General features: G+C 51.8%; 1 protein-coding gene across 1 annotated transcript; it reads right to left on the reverse strand.

Annotated features, from left to right (window-relative positions):
• Window positions 1-4,405: 4,405 nt before the first annotated feature.
• Window positions 4,406-22,781, reverse strand: LOC309568510 (chymotrypsin-like elastase family member 3B; the record flags this gene model as incomplete). The annotated part of the gene is made up of 8 exons (XM_082274189.1): window positions 4,406-4,492; window positions 6,582-6,731; window positions 7,546-7,688; window positions 14,534-14,670; window positions 14,812-14,946; window positions 18,420-18,517; window positions 22,280-22,365; window positions 22,742-22,781. 8 exons carry the CDS (start codon window positions 22,779-22,781, stop codon window positions 4,475-4,477), a joined length of 807 nt encoding a protein of 268 aa, XP_082130315.1. The 3' UTR covers window positions 4,406-4,474.
• Between the last annotated feature and the right edge of the window lie 2,359 nt (window positions 22,782-25,140).

Raw genomic sequence — 25,140 nt, forward strand, 5'->3', positions numbered from 1 at the left:
TACTGGCAGGATCTCCTTACAATTCCCATCCCATCTCCCCCCCAAAAATGATACTGCCACTGTATCCACCTTACTGAGGGCAGCTGTGGAAGTCGGGATTTGTAAATCCCATCACCGATTTCACAAGAACTCGCTCTGAAGATTGCAGGAAAACCAGAAAAACCTTTGTAATCATTTCCTCTCAGATTCACATTTTACATGTCTGGCCCAATAAGAATTGAATGCTTTGAAGGGGGGATGGGGATGAGGAAGGTTCAGCCTGGTACATGACCCAATCCCAGACCAGTACCCCCCAACACAAACCTGCTGTGATTGGACAGGGCACCAGTATACCCCCCCTTGTATGATATCATCTCCCTGTACTCCGCAACCATGGAGACCACCACTGCTGAGCAGATGGAAATGCTGGATTCCTGGCTGTCATGCTGATCCGATGGCTCCTGTGATTCATATCATGACTCAGAACAAAGTCAAAGTTCTGATCCAGGGACAGCCAGGCAACCAGCATGTTATCAGAAAGGGGGGGGGGGGGACACTAGTAGTCTTCATACATCATCTGGTGTCATCCAGGCTATAATGGATCCTGTAGGGACAAGACTCGACTTCAGCCAACAACTTCCATTCTGAGACATCTTCTGGATGGATAATATAACCAAGGACCTCACCCAGTACAACGATCCCCCAAAACAATGATCCCCCAAAACGTCTCCTCACCCAGTACAATGATCCCCCAAAACAATGATCCCCCAAAACAATGATCCCCCAAAACGTCCCCTCACCCAGTACAATGATCCCCCAAAACGTCCCCTCACCCAGTACAACGATCCCCCAAAACTTTCCCCGCCCAGTACAATGATCCCCCAAAAACGTCCCCTCACCCAGTACAATGATCCCCCAAAAACGTCCCCTCACCCAGTAAAACGATCCCCCAAAACTTTCCCCCGCCCAGTACAATGATCCCCCAAAACGTCCCCTCACCCAATACAATGATCCCCCAAAACTTTCCCCCGCCCAGTACAATGATCCCCCAAAACTTTCCCCCGCCCAGTACAATGATCCCCCAAAACGTCCCCTCACCCAATACAATGATCCCCCAAAACTTTCCCCCGCCCAGTACAACGATCCCCCCAAAACGTCCCCTCACCCAGTACAACGATCCCCAAAAACGTCCCCTCACCCAGTACAATGATCCCCCAAAACGTCCCCTCACCCAGTACAATGATCCCCCAAAACTTTCCCCCGCCCAATACAATGATCCCCCAAAACTTTCCCCCGCCCAGTACAATGATCCCCCAAAACTTTTCCCCACCCAGTACAATGATCCCCCAAAACTTTCCCCCACCCAGTACAATGATCCCCCAAAACTTTCCCCTCACCCAGTACAACGATCCCCCCAAAACGTCCCCTCACCCAGTACAACGATCCCCAAAAACGTCCCCTCACCCAGTACAATGATCCCCCAAAACTTTCCCCCGCCCAGTACAATGATCCCCCAAAACTTCCCCCTCATCCAGTACAATGATCCCCCAAAACGTCCCCTCACCCAGTACAATGGTCCCCCAAAACGTCCCCTCACCCAGTACAATGATCCCCCAAAACTTCCCCCTCATCCAGTACAATGATCCCTCAAAACTTCACCTCACCCAGTACAATGATCCCCCAAAACTTCCCCTCATCCAGTACAATGATCCCCCAAAACTTCCCCCTCACCCAGTACAATGATCCCCCAAAACTTCCCCCTCACCCAGTACAATGATCCCCCAAAACTTCCCCCTCATCCAGTACAATGAGCCCCCAAAACTTCCCCCTCACCCAGTACAATGAGCCCCCAAAACGTCCCCTCACCCAGTACAATGATCCCCCAAAACGTCCCCTCACCCAGTACAATGATCCCCCAAAACGTCCCCTCACCCAGTACAATGATCCCCCAAAACTTCCCCCTCACCCAGTACAATGATCCCCCAAAACGTCCCCTCACCCAGTACAATGGTCCCCCAAAACGTCCCCTCACCCAGTACAATGATCCCCCAAAACTTCCCCTCACCCAGTACAATGGTCCCCCAAAACTTCCCCTCACCCAGTACAATGATCCCCCAAAACTTCCCCTCATCCAGTACAATGATCCCCCAAAACTTCCCCCTCACCCAGTACAATGATCCCCCAAAACTTCCCCCTCACCCAGTACAATGATCCCCAAAAACTTCCCCCTCACCCAGTACAATGATCCCCCAAAACGTCCCCTCACCCAGTACAATGATTCCCCCAAAACGTCCCCTCACCCAGTACAATGATCCCCCAAAACTTCCCCTCACCCAGTACAATGGTCCCCCAAAACTTCCCCTCACCCAGTACAATGATCCCCCAAAACTTCCCCTCATCCAGTACAATGATCCCCCAAAACTTCCCCCTCACCCAGTACAATGATCCCCCAAAACTTCCCCCTCACCCAGTACAATGATCCCCAAAAACTTTCCCCTCACCCAGTACAATGATCCCCCAAAACGTCCCCTCACCCAGTACAATGATCCCCCAAAACGTCCCCTCACCCAGTACAATGGTCCCCCAAAACTTCCCCCTCACCCAGTACAATGATCCCCCAAAAAGACAGCGGGTCCTGGTATGTACGGGGGACAGCGGGTCCTGGTAAGTACGGGGGACAGCGGGTCCTGGTATGTACGGGGGACAGCGGGTCCTGGTATGTACGGGGGACAGCGGGTCCTGGTATATACGGGGGGACAGCGGGTCCTGGAATGTATGGGGGACAGCGGGTCCTGGTATATACGGGGGGACAGCGGGTCCTGGAATGTATGGGGGACAGCGGGTCCTGGTATATACGGGGGGACAGCGGGTCCTGGTATATACGGGGGGACAGCGGGTCCTGGTATATACGGGGGGACAGCGAGTCCTGGTATATACGGGGGACAGCGAGTCGTGGTATATACGGGGGGACAGCGAGTCCTGGTATATACGGGGGGACAGCGAGTCCTGGTATATACGGGGGGACAGCGAGTCCTGGTATATACGGGGGGACAGCGAGTCCTGGTATATACGGGGGGACAGCGAGTCCTGGTATATACGGGGGGACAGCGAGTCCTGGTATATACGGGGGGACAGCGAGTCCTGGTATATACGGGGGGACAGCGAGTCCTGGTATATACGGGGGGACAGCGAGTCGTGGTATATACGGGGGGACAGCGAGTCCTGGTATATACGGGGGGACAGCGAGTCGTGGTATATACGGGGGGACAGCGGGTCCTGGTATATACGGGGGACAGCGAGTCGTGGTATATACGGGGGGGACAGCGAGTCCTGGTATATACGGGGGGGACAGCGAGTCCTGGTATATACGGGGGGACAGCGAGTCCTGGTATATACGGGGGGACAGCGAGTCCTTGTATATACGGGGGGACAGCGAGTCGTGGTATATACGGGGGGACAGCGAGTCGTGGTATATACGGGGAACAGCGGGTCCTGGTATATACGGGGGGACAGCGGGTCCTGGTATATACGGGGGGACAGCGAGTCGTGGTATATACGGGGGGACAGCGAGTCGTGGTATATACGGGGGGACAGCGAGTCGTGGTATATACGGGGAACAGCGGGTCCTGGTATATACGGGGAACAGCGGGTCCTGGTATATACGGGGGGACAGCGAGTCCTGGTATATACGGGGGACAGCGGGTCCTGGTATATACGGGGAACAGCGGGTCCTGGTATATACGGGGGGACAGCGGGTCCTGGTATATACGGGGAACAGCGGGTCCTGGTATATACGGGGGGACAGCGAGTCGTGGTATATACGGGGGGACAGCGAGTCGTGGTATATACGGGGAACAGCGGGTCCTGGTATATACGGGGAACAGCGGGTCCTGGTATATACGGGGGGACAGCGAGTCCTGGTATATACGGGGGACAGCGGGTCCTGGTATATACGGGGGACAGCGGGTCCTGGTATATACGGGGGGACAGCGGGTCCTGGTATATACGGGGAACAGCGGGTCCTGGTATATACGGGGGGACAGCGGGTCCTGGAATGTACAGGGGTAGACGGGGCCAAGAAAAGATTGGCACAACACTTCTACTTGGTTACCACTTACAAGCCTCCTGCACTATATTCTTTGTCAGGAATCATATAAATTGTACAGGTCACCACCAAATGTACATTACAATGCTAAGGACTTCAGCCCGCAGGGTGCCGCCTAGTGGCCATTTTGGGAATGGTTCTAACACCCCCTTACACAGTGGCACCCCTGTGCATGGTAGGGGAGGAGTGCGGGATGGACGAGGTCCACCATAGGAAATGAACCGGTTTAGAGAATTCAGGGATTGCGGAAATCCAAATCTGAAACATTAAGAAACACAAAGAAACATTCAGCATTGAAGATTATTTTATTTCCCACACTGAAGGGGGGCAGACATGGGGGAGGGGGTGGTAAAGTCTTTTTCTCAGGATCCAGCAGATTCCAGAAGATGATCAGTGGTTGGCGATAACCTGAAAAATGATATTCAGATATAAGAAGATCGGTGATATTTGTATAGAGCCGTGCTTCCCCAATGTAATAAAGTATCAAAAATGTATCCTGTGCTTCCTCCTGTAACTTCATATCCTGTATATATATATATATATATCTGTATCCCCGCCATGTGAGCGATGGTCAGCCCTCCTGTAACATTGTATCCTGTATATATACAGTGGGTACGGAAAGTATTCAGACCCCCTTAAATTTTTCACTCTTTGTTATATTGCAGCCATTCTTCTTCCTCATGAATGTACACATAGCACCCCATACTGACAGAAAAACACAGAATTGTTGACATTGTTGCAGATTTATTAAAAAAGAAAAACTGAAATATCACATGGTCCTAAGTATTCAGACCCTTTGCTCAGTATTTAGTAGAAGCCCCCTTTTGATCTAATACAGCCAGGAGTCTTTTTGGGAAAGATGCAACAAGTCTTTCACACCTGGATTTGGGGATCCTCTGCCATTCCTCCTTGCAGATCCTCTCCAGTTCTGTCAGGTTGGATGGTAAACGTTGGTGGAAAGCCATTTTTAGGTCTCTCCAGAGATGCTCAATTGGGTTTAAGTCAGGGCTCTGGCTGGGCCATTCAAGAACAGTCACGGAGTTGTTGTGAAGCCACTCCTTCGTTATTTTAGCTGTGTGCTTAGGGTCATTGTCTTGTTGGAAGGTAAACCTTCGGCCCAGTCTGAGGTCCAGAGCACTCTGGAGAAGGTTTTTGTCCAGGATATCCCTGTACTTGGCCGCATTCATCTTTCCCTCGATTGCAACCAGTCGTCCTGTCCCTGCAGCTGAAAAACACCCCCACAGCATGATGCTGCCACCACCATGCTTCACTGTTGGGACTGTATTGGACAGGTGATGAGCAGTGCCTGGTTTTCTCCACACATACCGCTTAGAATTAAGGCCAAAAAGTTCTATTTTGGTCTCATCAGACCAGAGAATCTTATTTCTCACCATCTTGGAGTCCTTCAGGTGTTTTTTAGCAAACTCCATGTGGGCTTTCATGTGTCTTACACTGAGGAGAGGCTTCCGTCGGGCCACTCTGCCATAAAGCCCCGACTGGTGGAGGGCTGCAGTGATGGTTGACTTTCTACAACTTTCTCCCATCTCCTGACTGCATCTCTGGAGCTCAGCCACAGTGATCTTTGGGTTCTTCTTTACCTCTCTCACCAAGGCTCTTCTCCCCCGATAGCTCAGTTTGGCCGGACGGCCAGCTCTAGGAAGGGTTCTGGTCGTCCCAAACGTCTTCCATTTGAGGATTATGGAGGCCACTGTGCTCTTAGGAACCTTAAGTGCAGCAGAAATCTTTTTGTAACCTTGGCCAGATCTGTGTCTTGCCACAATTCTGTCTCTGAGCTCTTCAGGCAGTTCCTTTGACCTCATGATTCTCATTTTCTCTGACATGCATTGTGATCTGGAAGGTCTTATATAGACAGGTGTGTGGCTTTCCTAATCAAGTCCAATCAGTATAATCAAACACAGCTGGACTCAAATGAAGGTGTAGAACCATCTCAAGGATGATCAGAAGAAATGGAAAGCACCTGAGTTAAATATATGAGTGTCACAGCAAAGGGTCTGAATACTTAGGACCATGTGATATTTCAGTTTTTCTTTTTTAATAAATCTGCAACAATGTCAACAATTCTGTGTTTTTCTGTCAGTATGGGGTGCTATGTGTACATTCATGAGGAAGAAGAATGAACTTAAATGATTTTAGCAAATGGCTGCAATATAACAAAGAGTGAAAAATGTAAGGGGGTCTGAATACTTTCCGTACCCACTGTATATATATATATATATATACCTGTGTCCTGGCCATGTGAGCGATGGTCAGCCCTCCTGTAACTTCATATCAATGTTTGATGAATCTGTAAATATTACTATAAAGTAAACCCGTGACCAGAGAAATACGGGGGTCACCATCACTGGTCAACCTCCAGAAAATGCTAATTGCCTGGCTATTATGCCTACCCTCTGGCTTTAGTATTTTCCAAGTCATTGGCTTGGAGTGATTACACAGATCAGGAAGGTCACAGAAGAGGTTCTCTATAAATACTGACCTCATCTATCCAGGGGGTGAAGAGGGACACGCGGGTGAATACTGTGGGTTTCTGTAGAGTGCCGCACCTCGCCACACCATAGCTGACAATGCCATCGATGTACCATCTACCATCCTCCGCCTGGCAGTTCAGAGGTCCTCCAGAATCGCTCTACAAAGATAAAGCTCGGTATTAGAGATCAGCATTGTATACACCATAGTACACAGAACACTCCTAATACATTATATGGGCAAAAGTCCAAGGACCCCGACCATCCCTCTCTATGTGGCTGATTATATGGAGCTGCCAATGCTTCCCCCAATGGCCATTAATATGGCGTCCCCCCTCCTCCCTTTGATTTGCATTCATCCCAGTGTTGTTCAGTAGGGATGAGGTCAGGGCTCTGTGCAGGACACTCGAGTTCCTCCACACCAAAGTGATCACACCACGTCTTTATAGACTTGGACCCCCTTTGTAGCTTTAAACATTCTCCACTCTTCTGGAAAGACGTTCCACAAGATTTTGGAGGGGTCTGTGGAAATTTGTGCCCTTCTGTGAGGTCAGGTGCTGATGTTGAATAAGAAGACTTGCCTCACACAATGGGCACCAAAGAAAAGACTTGGCCCGCAATCTATGTTTCAGTTCATCCCAAAGGTGATCAGTAGGGATGAGGTCAGGGCTCTGTGCAGAACACTGGAGTTCCTCTGCACCAAACTGGTCATGCCTGTCTTTATGGAGCGGGCTTTGTACATGGGGTGGGGGGGGGGCAGTCATTGGGTACAGAAAAGGGTCTTCACCAAGCTGTTACTACAATTGTCTATGACTTTAATTGAGGATTACCAGGACCCTTCACATCTGAACTCATTTATTCGGAGGGGGGGGGGGGGTCACATAGTTTTGACCACATAGTGTGTAAAAAATGAGGTCTTCTGGGTGGAACTGACAGCAAACCCCAAACAGACCGGCAGGACATCATGAAACTCACATTGCAGGTGTCCAGGCCGTAGCCTCCAGCACAGAGAAGAGATGGGTCAAGGGAATTCCCCCACCAGTCCGGCTGCGAGCATTGTTCATGGTCCACCACCGGGAGGACGGCTTGCTGCAGGACGATGGCCTGAGGACCACCAGCTGTACACAAACAAGGACAAACAATTAAAGTGGATGCTGGAGACCTCATCTATGGAATCTCAGGACTACAATCCTTTGTCTCCCATAATCCACATTATATTTGGCAATTTATTATATAAAGTTTAGGAAACTCTAAATTTGTCCCACTTACCTCCCTGGGGATCCAGTGCTGGGTCTCCCTTGTAGCCAGCTGCTGGCATTTTCAGGTTTCACCAGGATATGAGTGCTGGGGCCAATCAGGAGACAGTTCTACCGATTTGTGCCTTTCATCCAAAAATGGATTTTTGTAAAATCTTACCGTAAAATCCTTTTCTCTTAAGCTCATTGACAGACGCAGTCCTCTTGATTCATATCAAATTGGGTTATGCTGCCCTCTACAGGAGTAGGACTAGGCAGAAAGAAAACGTTCTGGCCACACCTTAGGGGCAGTCCCAGAGGGTATATCCTCTCTCTCTCTGCTACAGGATGTTAGTTATATCACAAAGCAGTGTCAGAGAATTTAACTCAACCCAACTCAAAAATAGAGGGGCGGGTACTGCGTCTGTCAATGAGCTTAAGAGAAAAGGATTTTACAGTAAGATCTTACAAAAATCCATTTTTCTCTGTCGCTCATTGACAGACGCAGTCCTCTTGATTCATATCAAATTGGGATGTCCCAAAGCAGCAAAGCAAAGCAGTGCCGCACCCCCTGGATAAAATTCCGCACCAAGGAATGGGTAGCCAAAGGTTTCTGAAAGAAAATTGCTAACGCTGAAACCTTGATAGTACTCTAGGCCAGCTTCTGCTCAACCCCCTGTTGCAGAAAAGCCAAGATTCGGGTCACCGAATAGGCACGTAGAGGAAATCCAAGGGATTCACACCACGCAATATAAGACTTCCATGTGCGATGATAGGTTCTTCTGGAAGTCGCTTTCCTTGCTTTAATTAGAGTAGGAATAACTGAAGTTGACAATCCTTTGTCCTTCAGCACCTGGGTCTCATTAGCCAGGCCGTTAAAGCCAGCGATTGTAAAGCAATATGGAAGATTGATCCCTGAGACAGCAGATCCTCCCTGAGAGGAAGTCTCCAAGGAGCGTCCGCGACCAGCCTGACCAAGTCGGCGTACCAGGGTCAACGAGGCCAGTCCGGAGCTACCAGGATAACTGGAATTCCCTCCACCTCTATCCTGCGACGAAGTTTCGGCAGCAATTTGAGAGGAGGGAAGGCATACAGTAGCTGATACTGTCCCCACGGGGCGACCAGCGCGTCTGCTGCGTCCGCTCGAGGATCTCGAGAGCGGGCTAAAAACCTCCGCACCTTCCTGTTGAGCCGAGCTGCCAACAGATCCACCTCCGGGGTGCCCCAATGAAGGCCCAGCTGGTGAAATACCTCTGGATGAAGAGGCCATTCCCCTTGATCCAGAATCTGACGGCTGAGATAATCTGCCTGCCGATTTTCCACCCCCGGAGTGAATACCGCGGAGCGAGCCGGAACAAACCGTTTCGCCCAACGAAGAATGCTGGCCACTTCGATGGCCGCCAGGACACTCTAGGTGCCCCCTTGGTGATTGACATAAGCCACGGCCGTGGCATTGTCCGACTGGATCCTAACCGGGCTGCCCTGGAGCTGCTCGGTCCAGTAAATCCGACAAAGTCTGATCGTTCTCAGTTCCAATACATTTATTGGTAACCTGGATTCTATCGGAAGAAATGACTTCCCCTGGCTGAGCATCGGAGACCGAAGCCACCGGACCAGAGACTCCCTGGTCCGCTCGCTCAACCGGATCCGATCGTCCAGAGAATCGGAATTCCGATTCCATTTGAAAAGAATCTCCTTTTGGAGAATTCGGGTATGAGACTAGGCATACGGTACTGCCTCTAAGAAGGCCACCATCAGTCCCAGGATCCTCATGCAAGTCCGAAGGGAAGGCCAGTTGACAGACAGCAACATCCGAATCGTTCACTGAATCTTCCGGAGATTCTCCCTAAGGAGACACACCTTTGCCAAGGATGTCTCCAAAGTTAGGCCCACTCTGGAAGCCAGGAAATCCCCCTGATGCAGGGAGGCCACCCCTGTTCAGATGGACTCCATCTTGAATTCTTGTACCAAATGATTGAGTGCTCTTAAGTCCAAAATTGGACGCACCTTGCCCTCCTTTCTGGGTATTGTGAATAGGTTCGAATAGAACCCCTGAAAACGTTCTGCTCAAGGAACGGGAACTACCACTCCTTGTTGCATCAAGTCCATTGCTGCCCCCCGCAAAGCTTTTAAGCGATCCGGGGATAGTCGAATGTTGGAAGGGAAGAATCGCACCGGTAGAAGTGATCGAAACTCGATCTTGTATCCCGACCGTATGACCTCGTGAATCCCTTTGTCCGGGCTTCTGGAAAGCCATGGATCCGGAAACCGGTGAAGACGTCCCCCCACCCCAGAGATGGGTGGGGGCGCACCTTCAGGCTATATTGGTCTTGTCTTCCGGTTTGGCTGAGCCGGACTTTTGTTTACCCGACCAGCGCCCCTTGAAACCCCCTGAAGGGGCATTGGAGGGCTTCCCCTTATCGCCCGCCCCAGCGGAACGAACAAACTTCTTATGAGCGGAAAAGGAAGGTCCTCGCCTGTTACGAGGTCCCTTACCCTTAGCAGTCTGTGGCAAAAAAGTGCTCTTGCCCCCAGTGAGATCCTTTATAATCTCATCCAAGGTGGCTCCAAACAGGCGTTCCCCTTGAAAAGGGAGATTAGCCAAAGCTTTTTTGGAACCTTGATCCGCCGACCAGCACTTTAACCACAACACGCGTCTGAGGACCACTGCTGAAACCGATGCACACCCTAACAAGGGAGTGGCATCCAGGGCGGCGTCACAAATGAACTGTAGTCCTTGTATAATCTGCTCCATCAAATCGGATACTGCCGGGGGGATACTTCTCCCCTTTAAGTCACGGCGTAAGAATTTGGTCCATTCTGTCAATGTTTGTGAAACTAAACCAATGGCAACCACCGGCCTAAAGGTTGATCCTATCAGGGAAAAAATGGAACGGGATTCCGCTTCCACTTTTCGATCCACCGGATCCCTAAAGGATGGAGCGTCCTCCAATGGGATAACAGTGGCTTTATTTAGTCTGGAAATCGGTGAGTCCACCACTGGTGGTACCATCCATTTTTTAAGGAGGGATTCCTCAAACGGATAGCGCCTAGCAATGCGTTTGGAAATAGCAGGGGTTCGTTTCGGACGACCCCATTCTTCTTTAACTACCTCCCACCCGGCCATAGTACATATACGGCCGGGCGGGAGTCTCGTCCTTCTGAATGGACGTTCCGGAACGTCCTTCAGAAGGAGAGAGATCGCGCCGCCGCGGGCACGCGCAGCGGCGCGATCTCGATGTGCCTGTGTCCCTCGGACACAGAGCGACATCATTCGGCAGGAGGGCCCTGTGATTGGCCCTCCTGATCACATGACGGCTGTGTCCAATCACAGCCGTCATGTAATGTAAATAGAGCCGTTGTAACGGCTTTGATCTCTTCTCCTCACTGACAGATCCTGTCAGTGAGGAGAAGATCAGAGGATCGGTGCTGCTGCGGGGGTGATCAGTGAGTATTTCTAATTACTCACTGATCACAGGGGGGGTCTGTGCTGGTAATCAGAACATTGATTACCAGTGCAGCCCTGGGGGGGAGGGGTGCCACTAAGCCACCAGGGATGCCCACCCATGACCACCAGGGGTGCCCACTATGGCCACCAGGGATGGCAAGCAGGGCTCAGAGAGCCCCCCAGTGCCCTCCCTATCAGTGTTGCCCACCAATGGCATCTATCAGTGCTGCCCACCTGTGCCATTATTGCCATCTATCAGTGCCGCCCACCAGTGCCCATTATTGCCCACCAGTGCTGCCTATCAGTGCCCATCAGTGCCCCCCATCAGTGCCGATCAGTGCCACCCATCAGTGCCGATCAGTGCCGATCATTGCTGCCCAACATTGCCACTATCAGTGCCCATCAGTGCCCATCAGTGCTGCCTATCGGTGCCCATCAGCGCTGCCTATCAGTGCCCACCAATGCTGCATATCAGTGCTATCTATCAGTGCCACATATCAGTGCTGCATATCAGTGCTACCTATCAGTGCCCATCAGTGCTGCATATCAGTGCCACCCCATCAGTGCCACCCCATCAGTGTCTCCTCATCAGTGCCTGTCAGTGCGGCATCATCAGTGCTCATCAGTGCAGGAAAAAACATATCTATTTACAAAATTTTATAACCTAAACAAAAAAACTTTTTTTTTTTTTTCAAACTTTTCAGTCTTTTTTTAATTTGTGCACCAAAAAAGAAAAAACCTGACGGTGATCAAATACCACCAAAAGAAAGCTCTATTTGTGGGGAAAAAATGACACAAATTTGGTTTAGGTACAGCGTTGCATGACCGCGCAATTGTCATTCAAATTGCAACAGCGCTAAAAGCTGAAAATTGGTCTGGGAAGGAAGGGGGTTTAAGTGCCCGGTATTGAGGTGGTTAATTAGATTACCAAAACATTTGGGCAAGGGAAAAACCTTCGCCATTTTGGTAGGCTTGCTGGTACCAAAAGGAATTTCGATGTCAGCTACCTCTGCCGGTGTAACCTCAAGATTTAAGGTTTCCCGGACAGACACAACTAGTGCGTCCACCAACGCTTCTTCTTGTGCTATGGCGGAAGCAGAAACGTCCTCCTCACTGTCTGAGGAGACCGTACCCGAGACAGCAGCCCCAGAAGAGGGACCTGCAGCTGCAGTGACAAGCTCAGAATCCGTATCTGAAGTGTCAGATGAAATAGGGGTAGGCGGGGGTCGCTTTCTTGCCCCCCGTCCCCGACAGGCCATCTCCACCCGGGATACCAAAGACTCCAAAACTGCTGATAATGCATCAATCATAAGTGGGGCACTGGAGGGTCCTGCGGCCACCTCGAGGGGATCAGGTGGGGATACATGTGTGGCAGGGTCCATGATTAATCCCAGACACTATCCAGCAAACAAAAAATTGCAAAGAAAAAAACTTTTTTTTTTTTTTTTGTAATCCCCCAGCGCAACAGCGCTCCTCAGTGTTACCTGCTTCGGACCCCCACAGAGAGAGACCCCAAGGGCTCACCACCTGATGCACAGAAGCTTTCTACCAAACTGCTCTCAGCGCTGTCCCTTACAGACAGGAAGTCTTTTGGATCGTTTTCCCGGGTAAAGGAGGCGGCTCCGCCCCTTTACACGCCTTCCGGCGCTTCCCCTGCTACTCCTCGAGGTAGCTGGTCATCTCCAAAATGGCCGCCCCCATGCCGGAGACACGAGGCCGCTGTGAAAAGATGGCAGCGGTCTGCTTACACCGTGCGGCCTGTGGGAGGTGTGCGGCCTGTGGGAGGATGGCGGCCTGCGGGAGGATGGCGGCCTGCGGGAGGATGGCGGCCTGCGGGAGGATAGCGGTAGTGCAGGCAACTGCAACCTTCTGAATAAGGTAGGATCATATCACCCTCTTACATGGCCATCCTACACAGTAATGCCAGCCACTGACTTCAGTCATGGTCCCTTTACAGTGCCCACTCATACAGTGACTTTCGATAGTCAGCTCCCAAACCACTGGTTCTCCAAGAGGGAGATCTGTGACACATGCTATAGGATAGAGGAGGGACCCAGGATCAAAAGGGTCCGACCATCCACAGGGGGCCCGTGTCTATTCCCAAAACCCGACAGAGGAGAGGGAGAACATACTACTTACCATACCGGAACCGGCGGGCACCCCCTCCTAACAGAACCCCTCTCCACCGAAGTGGGGGGGCTGCTGACCAATACGGACACCGCGACTCAGTTTCCAACTGGTCGTTGGCGTCCCGGCAAGACGTTTAACTCGCAGGGCCAGTCCCCGTCCAGTGGGACTATGTCACGGCCGACCCAGCGTGGAGCTAGGGCCTGCACGCGCTCGTAGGCTGGCTGGGGTGACCACTGGATCTTAACATCCAGCCCGTCGCCCAGCTCCAGCATAATTGCTTGAAGATCTCACAGGAACAACTGGAGAAAAAAGCTGCCTAAAAAAAAATTTTTCTAAAAAAAAAAAATCTTGCCGGGACCAAAGATCCCAGCAAAGAACTTAGGTCCTTACTCCTGACTAGACAGAAAAAAACTAACATCCTGTAGCAGAGAGAGAGAGGATATACCCTCTGGGACTGCCCCTAAGGTGTGGCCAGAACGTTTTCTTCTGCCTAGTGTCCTACTCCTGTAGAGGGCAGCATAACCCAATTTGATATGAATCAAGAGGACTGCGTCTGTCAATGAGCAACAGAGAAAGTTATGTTGCAGCAACACATCGCTATGCTTCAGCCTGAGCCCCCTATGGCAGTTCTTCCAGTGCACCCCTCAGAATCTGAGCATCCTCTGTCACCTGTGCACCCCATGACTCCACTGCACCCCTCAGAATCTGAACATCCTCCATCACCTATGCACCCCATGACTTCAGTGCACCCCTCAGCATCTGAGTATCCTCTGTCACCTCTGCACCCCTCAGCATCTGAGTATCCTCTGTCACCTGTGCACCCCTCAGAATCTGAACATCCTCTGTCACCTGTGCACCCCTCAGAATCTGAACATCCTCTGTCACTTGTGCACCCCATGACTTCAGTGCACCCCTCAGCATCTGAGTATCCTCTGTCACCTCTGCACCCCTCAGCATCTGAGTATCCTCTGTCACCTGTGCACCCCTCAGAATCTGAACATCCTCTGTCACCTGTGCACCCCTCAGAATCTGAACATCCTCTGTCACTTGTGCACCCCATGACTTCAGTGCACCCCTCACCATCTGAGTATCCTCTGTCACCTGTGCACCCCATTATTTTTATCTAGGTACACCAGCAATGGTCACTTACTGTAGAGGAGTCCCCAGCCGGTGGCAAAGCACTGCTGGTTATTGTAGAGAGTGCGGCTTGCAGGGGGGAGGCAGCCCAGCTGGACCTTGTCATTCAGTTCAGCGTCTGCAGGTAACTTCAGGAGGGCGATGTCATATCTGGAGGGGGAGAGGAGGAGCGCGGTGTCACCAGAATTCACATTCATGTACCAAACGGGTGAATCCCACCTGAAAATTTCCTCCACCCATTCCCTGGGCCCCTGTGAGTCGGAATTTACAGATTGTGTGAAATGAACTTACCCGCATTCTGGGCAGAATTTGTTCCAGTTGGGGTGTAGAAATATGTCGTCATTATTGATGGGGAAGTACTGCTCCGCCCCCTCCTCCACACTACGATCGTGTTCTCCCAGAACCGCGCGGTGCGTACGTGGGAAGCTGCAATACAAAACGCGTCAGTACAGGGAAAGCAGAACGGCTCGGGGTCGGCTCCTCCTCATCTCAGAGGTCTGTAAAGTGATATTTTATATTCCTTTTACATACAGAGCATCCGGAAATATTCACAGAGCTTCACTTCCTCCACATTTTATATTACAGCCGCATTCCAACATGGATTCCATTCATTATTTTCCTCCAAATTCTACAAACCCCTCCCCCATAATGACAACGTGAGAGAAGTTTGTTTGAAATCTTTGCAAATTTAAAATAAAAAAGGAAAGACTCCCATGTACATAAGTATTCACCCCCTTTGCCATGTACATAAGTATTCACCCCCTTTGCCATGTACCTAAGTATTCACCCCCTTTGCCCAATACTTTGGTGAAGCTCCTTTGGCACCAATTCCAGCCTCCAGTATTTCTGAGTATGATGCTACAAGCTTGGCACTCCTATTTTTGGGCAGTTTCTCCCATTCTTCTTTGCAGGATCTCTCAAGCTCCATCAGGTTGGATGGGGGAGGGTCGGTGCTCAGCCATTTTCAGATCTCTCCAGAGATGTTCAATCGGGTTCAAGTCTGGGCTCTGTCTGGGCCACTCAAGGACATTCACAGAGTTGTCCAGTGGCCACTCCTTTGTTATCTTGGCTGTGTGCTTAGGGTCGTTGTCCTGTTGGAAGATGAACCTTCACCCCAGTCTGAGGTGCAGAGCGCTCTGGAGAAGGTTTTCATCAAGGATGTCTCTGTACATTGCTGCATTCATCTTTCCCTCTATCCTGACTAGTCTCCCAGTTCCTGCCGCTGAAAAATATCCCCACAGTATGATGCTGCCACCACCATGCTTCACTGTAGGGCAGAGGCGTAACTAGAACCTTCAGGGCCCAGATGCAAGAAACTATGAAGGGCCCCCCTGACGGAGCCCTTCCCTCCCAGCCTGGTGGCAGAACACCAGAGCCGGTGCGATGATTGTGTGGTAGTTCTGCCACTGGTGTCAGTAGTTTTTTTATTTAATTTTTCTACCATATGTTTTATTCATTTGTTTTTTTTTATTTACAATATTTTTATACAAATTTTTAGGAGCCCCGTTGGGGGGGATTTGGTGAGATATTCGGAATCTAAACAGACCTCTGATGTTCCACCTCTGAGGCAGAGAAAGGAGATGGAGGTCACAGCTTTCCATGTGAAGCCTCAGCTGCACAGAATAAATGGATAGGAATAGCGTCCCCTCCATTCACATACTGAAGCATTGTAACACAGTTTACTATGTCTCAGTTATGAATAGACAGACTCAGTGATCGGTAGGGAGAGCTGACCTTTCACTAAGAGGGGGGGGGGGGGGGAACAGGCTCGGAAGGAGGAGACGAGTGCCTCCTATCTATCCTCCCTGACCCCTGGTCCGGGGAAGGGAGAGCATGGCAACAATCAGCAAAGGATAAATAAATAGATAAGTGCAGCCCATATGATGGCAAAGTATAAAAACACAAGGGAACTATGCAGCCTCACACATCTTACATCAGAAGGAGCCCTTCCGTTTCATAGCTCCAGGGATGGACGTCTCTCCCTCCTCTGCTTGCACCACACCTGTACAAGTGGTTTGGGCTGGGGACACTGAGTGGAGGAAAGGTGAGTGGGGGTTGGTAGACAGGTCAGCGTACTCACCATGCTGGCAGCTCTTCTCTTGTCAGACTTTGAAGTTCCCGGATCCAAGCTCTGCTTCTTCCTGAGTGCAGCACTGATTCAGCTCCAGACAGAAACAGTGACAGGCAGTGGTGGCTGGTGCATGATAATTTGGGGGGGAGCAAATCAACCCCCCCCCCCCCCCCGGCGGGACAGACAGACAGACAGCCAGCCGGCTGGGCGGCAGGCAAATACACCACCCCCCCCAACCACAGGTCAGCCAGCCAGCCGGACAGCCAGCATTCTTACCTCCTCCAGCCGTGCGTCTCCTCCCTATTCCTGGCCAATGGCCAGTAAAATCGCTTCTCTTTTCAGCCAATCAGGAAAGGGGGACCCGCTTCCTGATTGTCTGGGAGGAGAATCAGTGGGATAATAGCGATCATTCATTCGCTATTGTCATACAACTGGGTGGGTCAGGGGGCAGTGCTCTGCGCCCCAAGCCCACCCTTTTTTGAAGCCTTTTAAAGCCTCTGGCTCTAATCAGGTGCTTAAAAAAAAAAAAAAAAAAAAACCCATTGGAATCCATGCGTCCGGTGCCCTGTATGTAGATTAGGGGGCCGGATGCATGGATGGGGGGGGGGGGGGCGGCGCCCCTGTGCCCCCAATAGACGGGCCACCACTGGTGACAGGAGAGGATGGTTCCACCTCTTACCACAGCACACAGCCGGACTCATCGCCCTCCTGTGGGCACACCTGCTCAATCACAACAGACTGGAATCTCACTGAGTGTCCGTGACACAGCGAAATTATAGGGATTCTGGCTGGAACAAGCTCTTCCCGGGACATCAGTCAGATTTCCGGGATTGTCCCGGGAAATCCATGACTGTTGCAAACTAAGCCATTGGGTTCTTGGTCACCTCCTTGACTAAGGCCCTCCTCCCCCGATCAGGCGGCCCGCTCTAGGAAGAGTCCTGGTGGTCTCAAACTTCTTCCATTTACAGATGATGGAGGCCACTGTGCTCATTGGGACCTTCAATGCTGCAGAAATGTTTCTGTACCCTTCCCCCGATCTGTGCCTCCATCCAATCCTGTCTATGGAGGTCTACAGAGAATTCCTTGGACTTCATGGCTTGGTTTGTGCTCTGACATGCACTGTTACCTGTGGGACCTTCTATAGACAGGTGTGTGCCTTTCCAAATCATGTCCAATCAACTGCATTTACCACAGGTGGACTTCAATCAAGTTGTAGAAACATCTCAAGGATGATCAATGGAACAGGATGGACCTGAGCTCAATTCTGAGTGTGATGGCAAAGGGTGTGAATACTTATGTACATGGCAAAGGGTGTGAATACTTATGTACATGGGGATTTTTTTCTTTTAAAAAAAAAATTGGCAAAAATTTCAAACAAACTTCTCTCACGTTGTCATTATGGGGGAGGGGTTTGTAGAATTTTGAGGAAAATAATAAATTGAATCCATGTTGGAATAAGGCTGTAACATAAAATGTAGAAGAAGTGAAGCTCTGTGAGTACTTTCCGGATGCTCTGTATATACTGTATATACATATATATACTGTATGAGTACAATGTTACCAATACACATTTCATACAGAAATTAGGAGTCTGAACAGGAACAATGTCACTATATCTTCCTAGTGATACATTCACATAGAGAAACATGGTGGTGATGGGGGTGGGCAGAGGAGGATAGAGGGGGGGATGGAAGGGGGAGAAGAGAGAGAGAAAAAGGGAGGAGGAGGAGTGGGGGGAAGAGAGGAGGAGTAAGTAAATAAAGAGAATATATATATATATATGAGACATAACAGTCCATAGAGAAGAAAAGTCTTCCCGGGAACTCACTCCACACAGTGGGCGGCGGTCAGCACCCAGCGGGTTGTGATGAGGCTCCCCCCACAGCTATGTTGGAAATTTCCGGAAAGTTCCACCTGAAGAGACACCTGATAAAGAACAGAAGATTGTATGAGAGACGGCCATAGACAACAGGAGATCATCTTGCCCCCATAGCGAAGTATCTCGTTACTTTTTCCAATATTATTGCATTTGTCATTTTAAAGTGTTTGTAAAGGCTCAAGGATTTTTTTTTTACCTTCATACATTCTACTCTGGAAGGTAAAAACATGTGTGCTGCAGCAGTCTCTCCCCCCCCCCCCCCCCACCCCCAGTCGCCTGAGCCGGGCCCCATCACGATCCAGCAATGTGCACGAGAGTTTCTACCTCCAGTCAGCCAGTGAGTCAATGAGAAGAGAATGGGGCGGGGCCGAGCCATGCTGTGTGAGGTCGCTTGCTATAGGAGCACTCAGCAGGAGAGACAGCCTGGAACGCCAGTGATGGACCTGAGAAGAGGAGGAGCCAGGAGCGCCAGTGAGGGACCCGAGAAGAGCAGGAGCCAGCAGTGCCAGCGGGGGACCTGAAAAGAGGAGGAGCCAGGAGCGCCAGCAGGGGACCCGAGAGGAGAAGCCAGGAGCGCCAGCAGGGGACCCGAGAGGAGAAGCCAGGAGTGCCAGCGGGGGACCCGAGAGGAAGAGGAGCCAGGAGCGCCAGTGAGGGACCAGAGAAGAGCAGGAGCGCCAGTGAGGGACCCGAGAAGAGCAGGAGCCAGCAGTGCCAGCGGGGGACCTGAAAAGAGGAGGAGCCAGGAGCGCCAGCAGGGGACCCGAGAGGAGAAGCCAGGAGTGCCAGCGGGGGACCCGAGAGGAAGAGGAGCCAGGAGCGCCAGTGAGGGACCAGAGAAGAGCAGGAGCGCCAGTGAGGGACCCGAGAAGAGCAGGAGCCAGCAGTGCCAGCGGGGGACATGAAAAGAGGAGGAGCCAGGAGCGCCAGCGGGGGACCCGAGAAGAGGAGGAGCCAGGAGCGCCAGCGGGGGACCCGAGAAGAGGAGGAGCCAGGAGCGCCAGCGGGGGACCCGAGAAGAGGAGGAGCCAGCGGGGGACCCGAGAAGAGCAGGAGCCAGGAGCGCCAGTGGGGTCCTGAGAAGCGGAGGAACCAGGAGTGCCTATGAGGGACCTGAGAAGCGGAGGAGCCAGGAGCGCCAGTGGGGTCCTGAGAAGCGGAGGAACCAGGAGCGCCTATGAGGGACCTGAGAAGCGGAGGAGCCAGGAGCGCCAGTGAGGGACCTGAGAAGCGGAGGAGCCAGGAGCGCCAGTGAGGGACCCGAGAAGCGCAGGAGCCAGCAGTGCCAGCGGGGGACCTGAAAAGAGGAGGAGCCAGGAGCGCCAGCAGGGGACCCGAGAGGAGAAGCCAGGAGCACCAGCAGGGGACCCGAGAGGAGAAGCCAGGAGTGCCAGCGGGGGACCCGAGAGGAAGAGGAGCCAGGAGCGCCAGTGAGGGACCAGAGAAGAGCAGGAGCGCCAGTGAGGGACCCGAGAAGAGCAGGAGCCAGCAGTGCCAGCGGGGGACCTGAAAAGAGGAGGAGCCAGGAGCGCCAGCAGGGGACCCGAGAGGAGAAGCCAGGAGTGCCAGCGGGGGACCCGAGAGGAAGAGGAGCCAGGAGCGCCAGTGAGGGACCAGAGAAGAGCAGGAGCGCCAGTGAGGGACCCGAGAAGAGCAGGAGCCAGCAGTGCCAGCGGGGGACCTGAAAAGAGGAGGAGCCAGGAGCGCCAGCAGGGGACCCGAGAGGAGAAGCCAGGAGTGCCAGCGGGGGACCCGAGAGGAAGAGGAGCCAGGAGCGCCAGTGAGGGACCAGAGAAGAGCAGAAGCGCCAGTGAGGGACCCGAGAAGAGCAGGAGCCAGCAGTGCCAGCGGGGGACCTGAAAAGAGGAGGAGCCAGGAGCGCCAGCAGGGGACCCGAGAGGAGAAGCCAGGAGTGCCAGCGGGGGACCCGAGAGGAAGAGGAGCCAGGAGTGCCAGTGAGGGACCAGAGAAGAGCAGGAGCGCCAGTGAGGGACCCGAGAAGAGCAGGAGCCAGCAGTGCCAGCGGGGGACCTGAAAAGAGGAGGAGCCAGGAGCGCCAGCGGGGGACCCGAGAAGAGGAGGAGCCAGGAGCGCCAGCGGGGGACCCGAGAAGAGGAGGAGCCAGGAGCGCCAGCGGGGGACCCGAGAAGAGCAGGAGCCAGGAGCGCCAGTGGGGTCCTGAGAAGCGGAGGAACCAGGAGTGCCTATGAGGGACCTGAGAAGCGGAGGAGCCAGGAGCGCCAGTGGGGTCCGGAGAAGCGGAGGAACCAGGAGCGCCTATGAGGGACCTGAGAAGCGGAGGAGCCAGGAGCGCCAGTGAGGGACCTGAGAAGCGGAGGAGCCAGGAGCGCCAGTGAGGGACCTGAGAAGCGGAGGAGCACCAGTGAGGGACCTGAGAAGCAGAGGAGCCAGGAGCACCAGTGAGGGACCCGAGAAGCAGAGGAGCCAGGAGCGGCAGCGGGGGACCTGAAAAGAGCAGGAGCCCCAGTGAGGGATCTGAGAAGAGGAGGAGCCAGGAGCGCCAGTGAGGGACCCAAGAAGAGCAGGAGCGCCAGTGGGGGACCTGAGAAGCAGAGGAGCCAGGAGCGCCAGCAGGGGGACCTGAGAAAAAAAGGAGCCAGGAGCGGCAGCGGGGAACCTGAGAAGAGCAGGAGCCCCAGTGAGGAACCTGAGAAGAGGAGGAGCCAGGAGCACCAGTGAGGGACCCAAGAAGAGCAGGAGCGCCAGTGGGGGACCATGGAGGAGCCAGGAGCGCAAGCGGGGGTCCCGAGAAGAGCAGTAGCGCCAGCGGGGAAGCTGAGAAAAGGAAGAGCCAGGAGCGCCAGCGGGGGGACCTGAGAAGAGGAGGAGCCAGGAGCGCCTGCGGGGGGACCTGAGAAGAGGAGGAGCAGGGAGTGCCAGCTGGGAGACCTGAGAAGAGGAGCCAGGAGTGCCAGCGGGGAAGCTGAGAAGAGGAGTAGCCAGGAGCGCCAGAGGGGAGACCTGAGAGGAGGAGGAGCCAGGAGCGCCAGCAGGGAAGCTGAGAAGAGGAGGAGCCAGGAGCGCCAGCGGGGGGACCTGAAAAGAGGAGGGTCGAGGCTGCACTGTCTTTAATATCGCTTGAATTCAATGGTTTTTACAGTTTGATTTTACCTACAAGTGTTGTGTGAGCTCTTTGCACATCTCAAGAAAAGAAAAACCCCAAAAACAAACCAAACCTAACCATTGGTGCGCACCCCAAAGCTCAAACACACGCCTTTCTCTGCGGCCTCAGCTGCACTGCACAGTGAATGAATGGGAAGGGCTCTGTGCTGAGTGGCTTCCTGTTCATTCACAAATGGAAGCATAGTAATCCCAGTTTCCTATGCTTCAGTCATGAATGGACACGAGTGTGCTTATTTAGAAAAGGAGAGGAGAGAAGCCAGCAACACTGGGGGGAGGGGAGCCAACAATGGGGGGGGGGGGAAAGCTTGGGCAGTAGGGGGAATAGGCAACGCACATAGTGATTAGGGTGTGCCCAGGCACACCTGACACTACCTGTGCACACCTATGCACATAACTGTGATGAAACAAACTTTCTGTCTCTATCTCCTCTCTGTGTATAGAAGATAATTTACTCCTTGTGATATTGGAAATTTTTCTTCCCATGATGCAGCATTTTACCAATGTAACCAATCTGTCCACTTTATACAATCGTTCTCCATTCACACATGGACAGACTGGGGGGAATAATGGAAAACATTTTGTATAAAGCGGAATAAGAGAGATTGGTACAGCTGGACTGAGAGCAATGAGTTCCCTCCATTCCCAGGGACCTGAGGGACACTTACCTGCCAGGGCCAGCTGTATGGAGCCGCGTCCACTCCATTTACAATACGGGAATTGGCCGGGTAGGTGGGCACCCCACAGCCCAATGCTGGAAAACAAGAGATTGTGTGAGCTATATGGAGAACAGACACAGAATAAACCCGACAACTATCCAAACAGATCCGTTACTGAGAACTTTCCAGTGCAGCGATTTGCTGAAATTTGAAAAAACAAAACAATAGTGCCCACCATTGTGGCCGGCGCTTCTGGAATGTGAATGGAGCAGCAGACTTACAGAGATACCCAAATAATGTAGTAAGGCCTGATGGTGCACCCAGTATTGTAACTGACACTATGTAGGGATCAGATTGTAAGCTCCATGGGGCAGCCTGATAAATCAGTTGTAAAGCCCTCTGGAATATATTGATGATAAATCCTAGTAATAATCATGTTATCCCCCTTAGTAATAAGTATTGATCACTCACCCCCAGCAGCCAGTAGAAGTGACACCACCAGTCGCAGCATCTTGTCAGACAGAATGGAGGAGGCGGGAGCATTAAATAGGTGGCAGGACGCGGTGACATCACGGGAAGGACCATCTGGTGCCCGGCCAACGCCGTCTCTTTAGCTCACACGCGGTCTATATATAAATTAAATGACTCTTTTTTTGGCACTCTGTCACAGAGAAATGTGTTAGAATTCCCATCCTCACATTATTATTGATTATTACTATTTTAGCAAATATCTACACAGAAAACTTCCACCACGCCGGAAAATCTGTGCAATGAGCGCACACGGCAGGAAATACTGTCTGGCCTCCAGGGAACATTACACAGACGCCCACAACTTCCATCACATTTCCTTTATATAGAAATTATCATTGTGGATCGGTTTTATTTCAGGTTTTTAGTGCGGATTTAAATATACAGTGGGGGAAAATAATGATCTGATCCCTGCAGATTGTATAAGTTCGCCCACCTACAAAGAAATGGCGGGTGTATAATTTTTATCATAGGTGTATTTTATATGACAGAGACAGAATATCCACCAAAAATTATACAAATGTTATAAATGGAGTTGCAGTTCAGTGAGTAAAAATGGGATTTTGACTTGTGGGATTTTGACCGTAAAATCCATTTCTCTGATGTTCATTGACGGACACAGCTTCTGATATTCATAACCATTGTGTTATACTGCCCCCTACAAGAGGAGGACACTAGGTAGAAAAGAATCTGGCAATTACCACATTGCGTGTCATCTCACGCGGGTGGCTGATTGGAATGTCCACAAATCCCACAAAGATTGGGTGTCCCTTGAGGGGGGTTACACCACGCTAGATCTACACACGGTACAGTGGCTTAAGGCTACTCATACCTCCTGCTCTCCTGACCCACCCATTGATAGGTCCGATTATTCGCTCCTTTCAAACGACGTGTAAAACAAGGGACATATCCGCAATCCCGGGTCCGATGACCCCCTTGAGGCTCAACCCTGACTTTCCACCGGGCATGCACAACTAAATTTCCAACTACTAAGCACAGCACTGGCCTCGGGACCAACTGCGTGTCCATCACATTTGTGATGGTGGCAAGATCCTCTCTGCCTCATCCATCGCGACGAAAATTAAACGACCACCCATACCGTCTTGGTCGTTTCTTCTCCTTAGCCACTTTGTTAACACACTCGCGCACGCACCCTTGCAAAGACCCCCCCACCACATTCGACGGGCTCTGTCAGCAGGAAGACCCACTCCCCATAAACTCATTTCTGTAAAGCACTCCCTTTTATTTGAACACTCGGGTCAACATAAAAGTAAAAGATGTGAGGCTTGGGAAAAAGAACTTTCCTGCTCGTTCTCTATTGAAGAATGGGAACAAATTTTCATTAAGAACCACAAAGGTTCCCTGAATGTGACAACGCAGGAAAATGGTTACAAAATTGTATCCAGATGGTACCTCACCCCAGCACTTTTACATAAAATTTCACCCTTTCTGCCCTCTACGTGCTGCAGGTGCCTTGCCGATACTGGAAGCCTGCTACATATTCTATGGTCCTGCCCACGACTATCTACTTTCTGGAAAGAGGTTCACAGGATCACCACGCAAGTGACTACTTACACTGGAGTTTTCGCCTGCCCAGTTCCTCCTGCACCATTCCCCCACCTCCCACGCATTGTACACAAAATCTCTTGCGGTACAGATGATAAATGCGGCCAGGCAATGCATCCCTGTATTGTGGATACACAACCACCTACGATTAAACAATGGTTACGCCGTATAGTTAAGATCGCCGAAATGGAAGAGCTCATTCATGTGGCACATGACACCCCCACTAAGTACCACAAAAATGGCCGTGCTGGACCCATTTTGTGACCACAGCAGAATTTTCCAGTCTGTGTGGTTCCTGCTATCTCTACTCTGCTGCCCTGGTGTTCATAAGTATACTTAATTCCTTATCCCTGAATCCACGACTTGCCTAACTAGATTGGACCCCGCGTTGCCTTCCACACCCTGCCTTCCCCTCGTTAATGCACGCTGACCTCATCTCCAACATTGCGGGGAATGTTTCCCTATCCCCCCCCCCCTTTTTTTTTTTTTTTTATCTATTCCCCCCCCCTCTCCACTCTCTCTTTCCCTCTTGTCTAGTCTGACCTTTTGCTTCCGCTTTCTTCTTTCCTGGTAACCCATCCCCCTTTCCCTCTGGCACTACTGGGTGCTACCTGGCTGTTTGGCTGGTCCGAACGGCACGCACTCCTACACCCCCCGGGATACCTTGCCCGGGTTTCCTTAACACGCTGACAACTCTCCTTTCCCGTGCCTGGGCCTTTAATGCCCAGTGTTTGGGTTTTGCCACCGCCTTACCCCATCTGGGTAGTATGTTCTCC

This window comes from Pelophylax lessonae (genome assembly GCF_965119305.1).
Source record: "Pelophylax lessonae genome assembly, chromosome: 12".
Taxonomy (NCBI): Eukaryota; Metazoa; Chordata; class Amphibia; order Anura; family Ranidae; genus Pelophylax; species Pelophylax lessonae.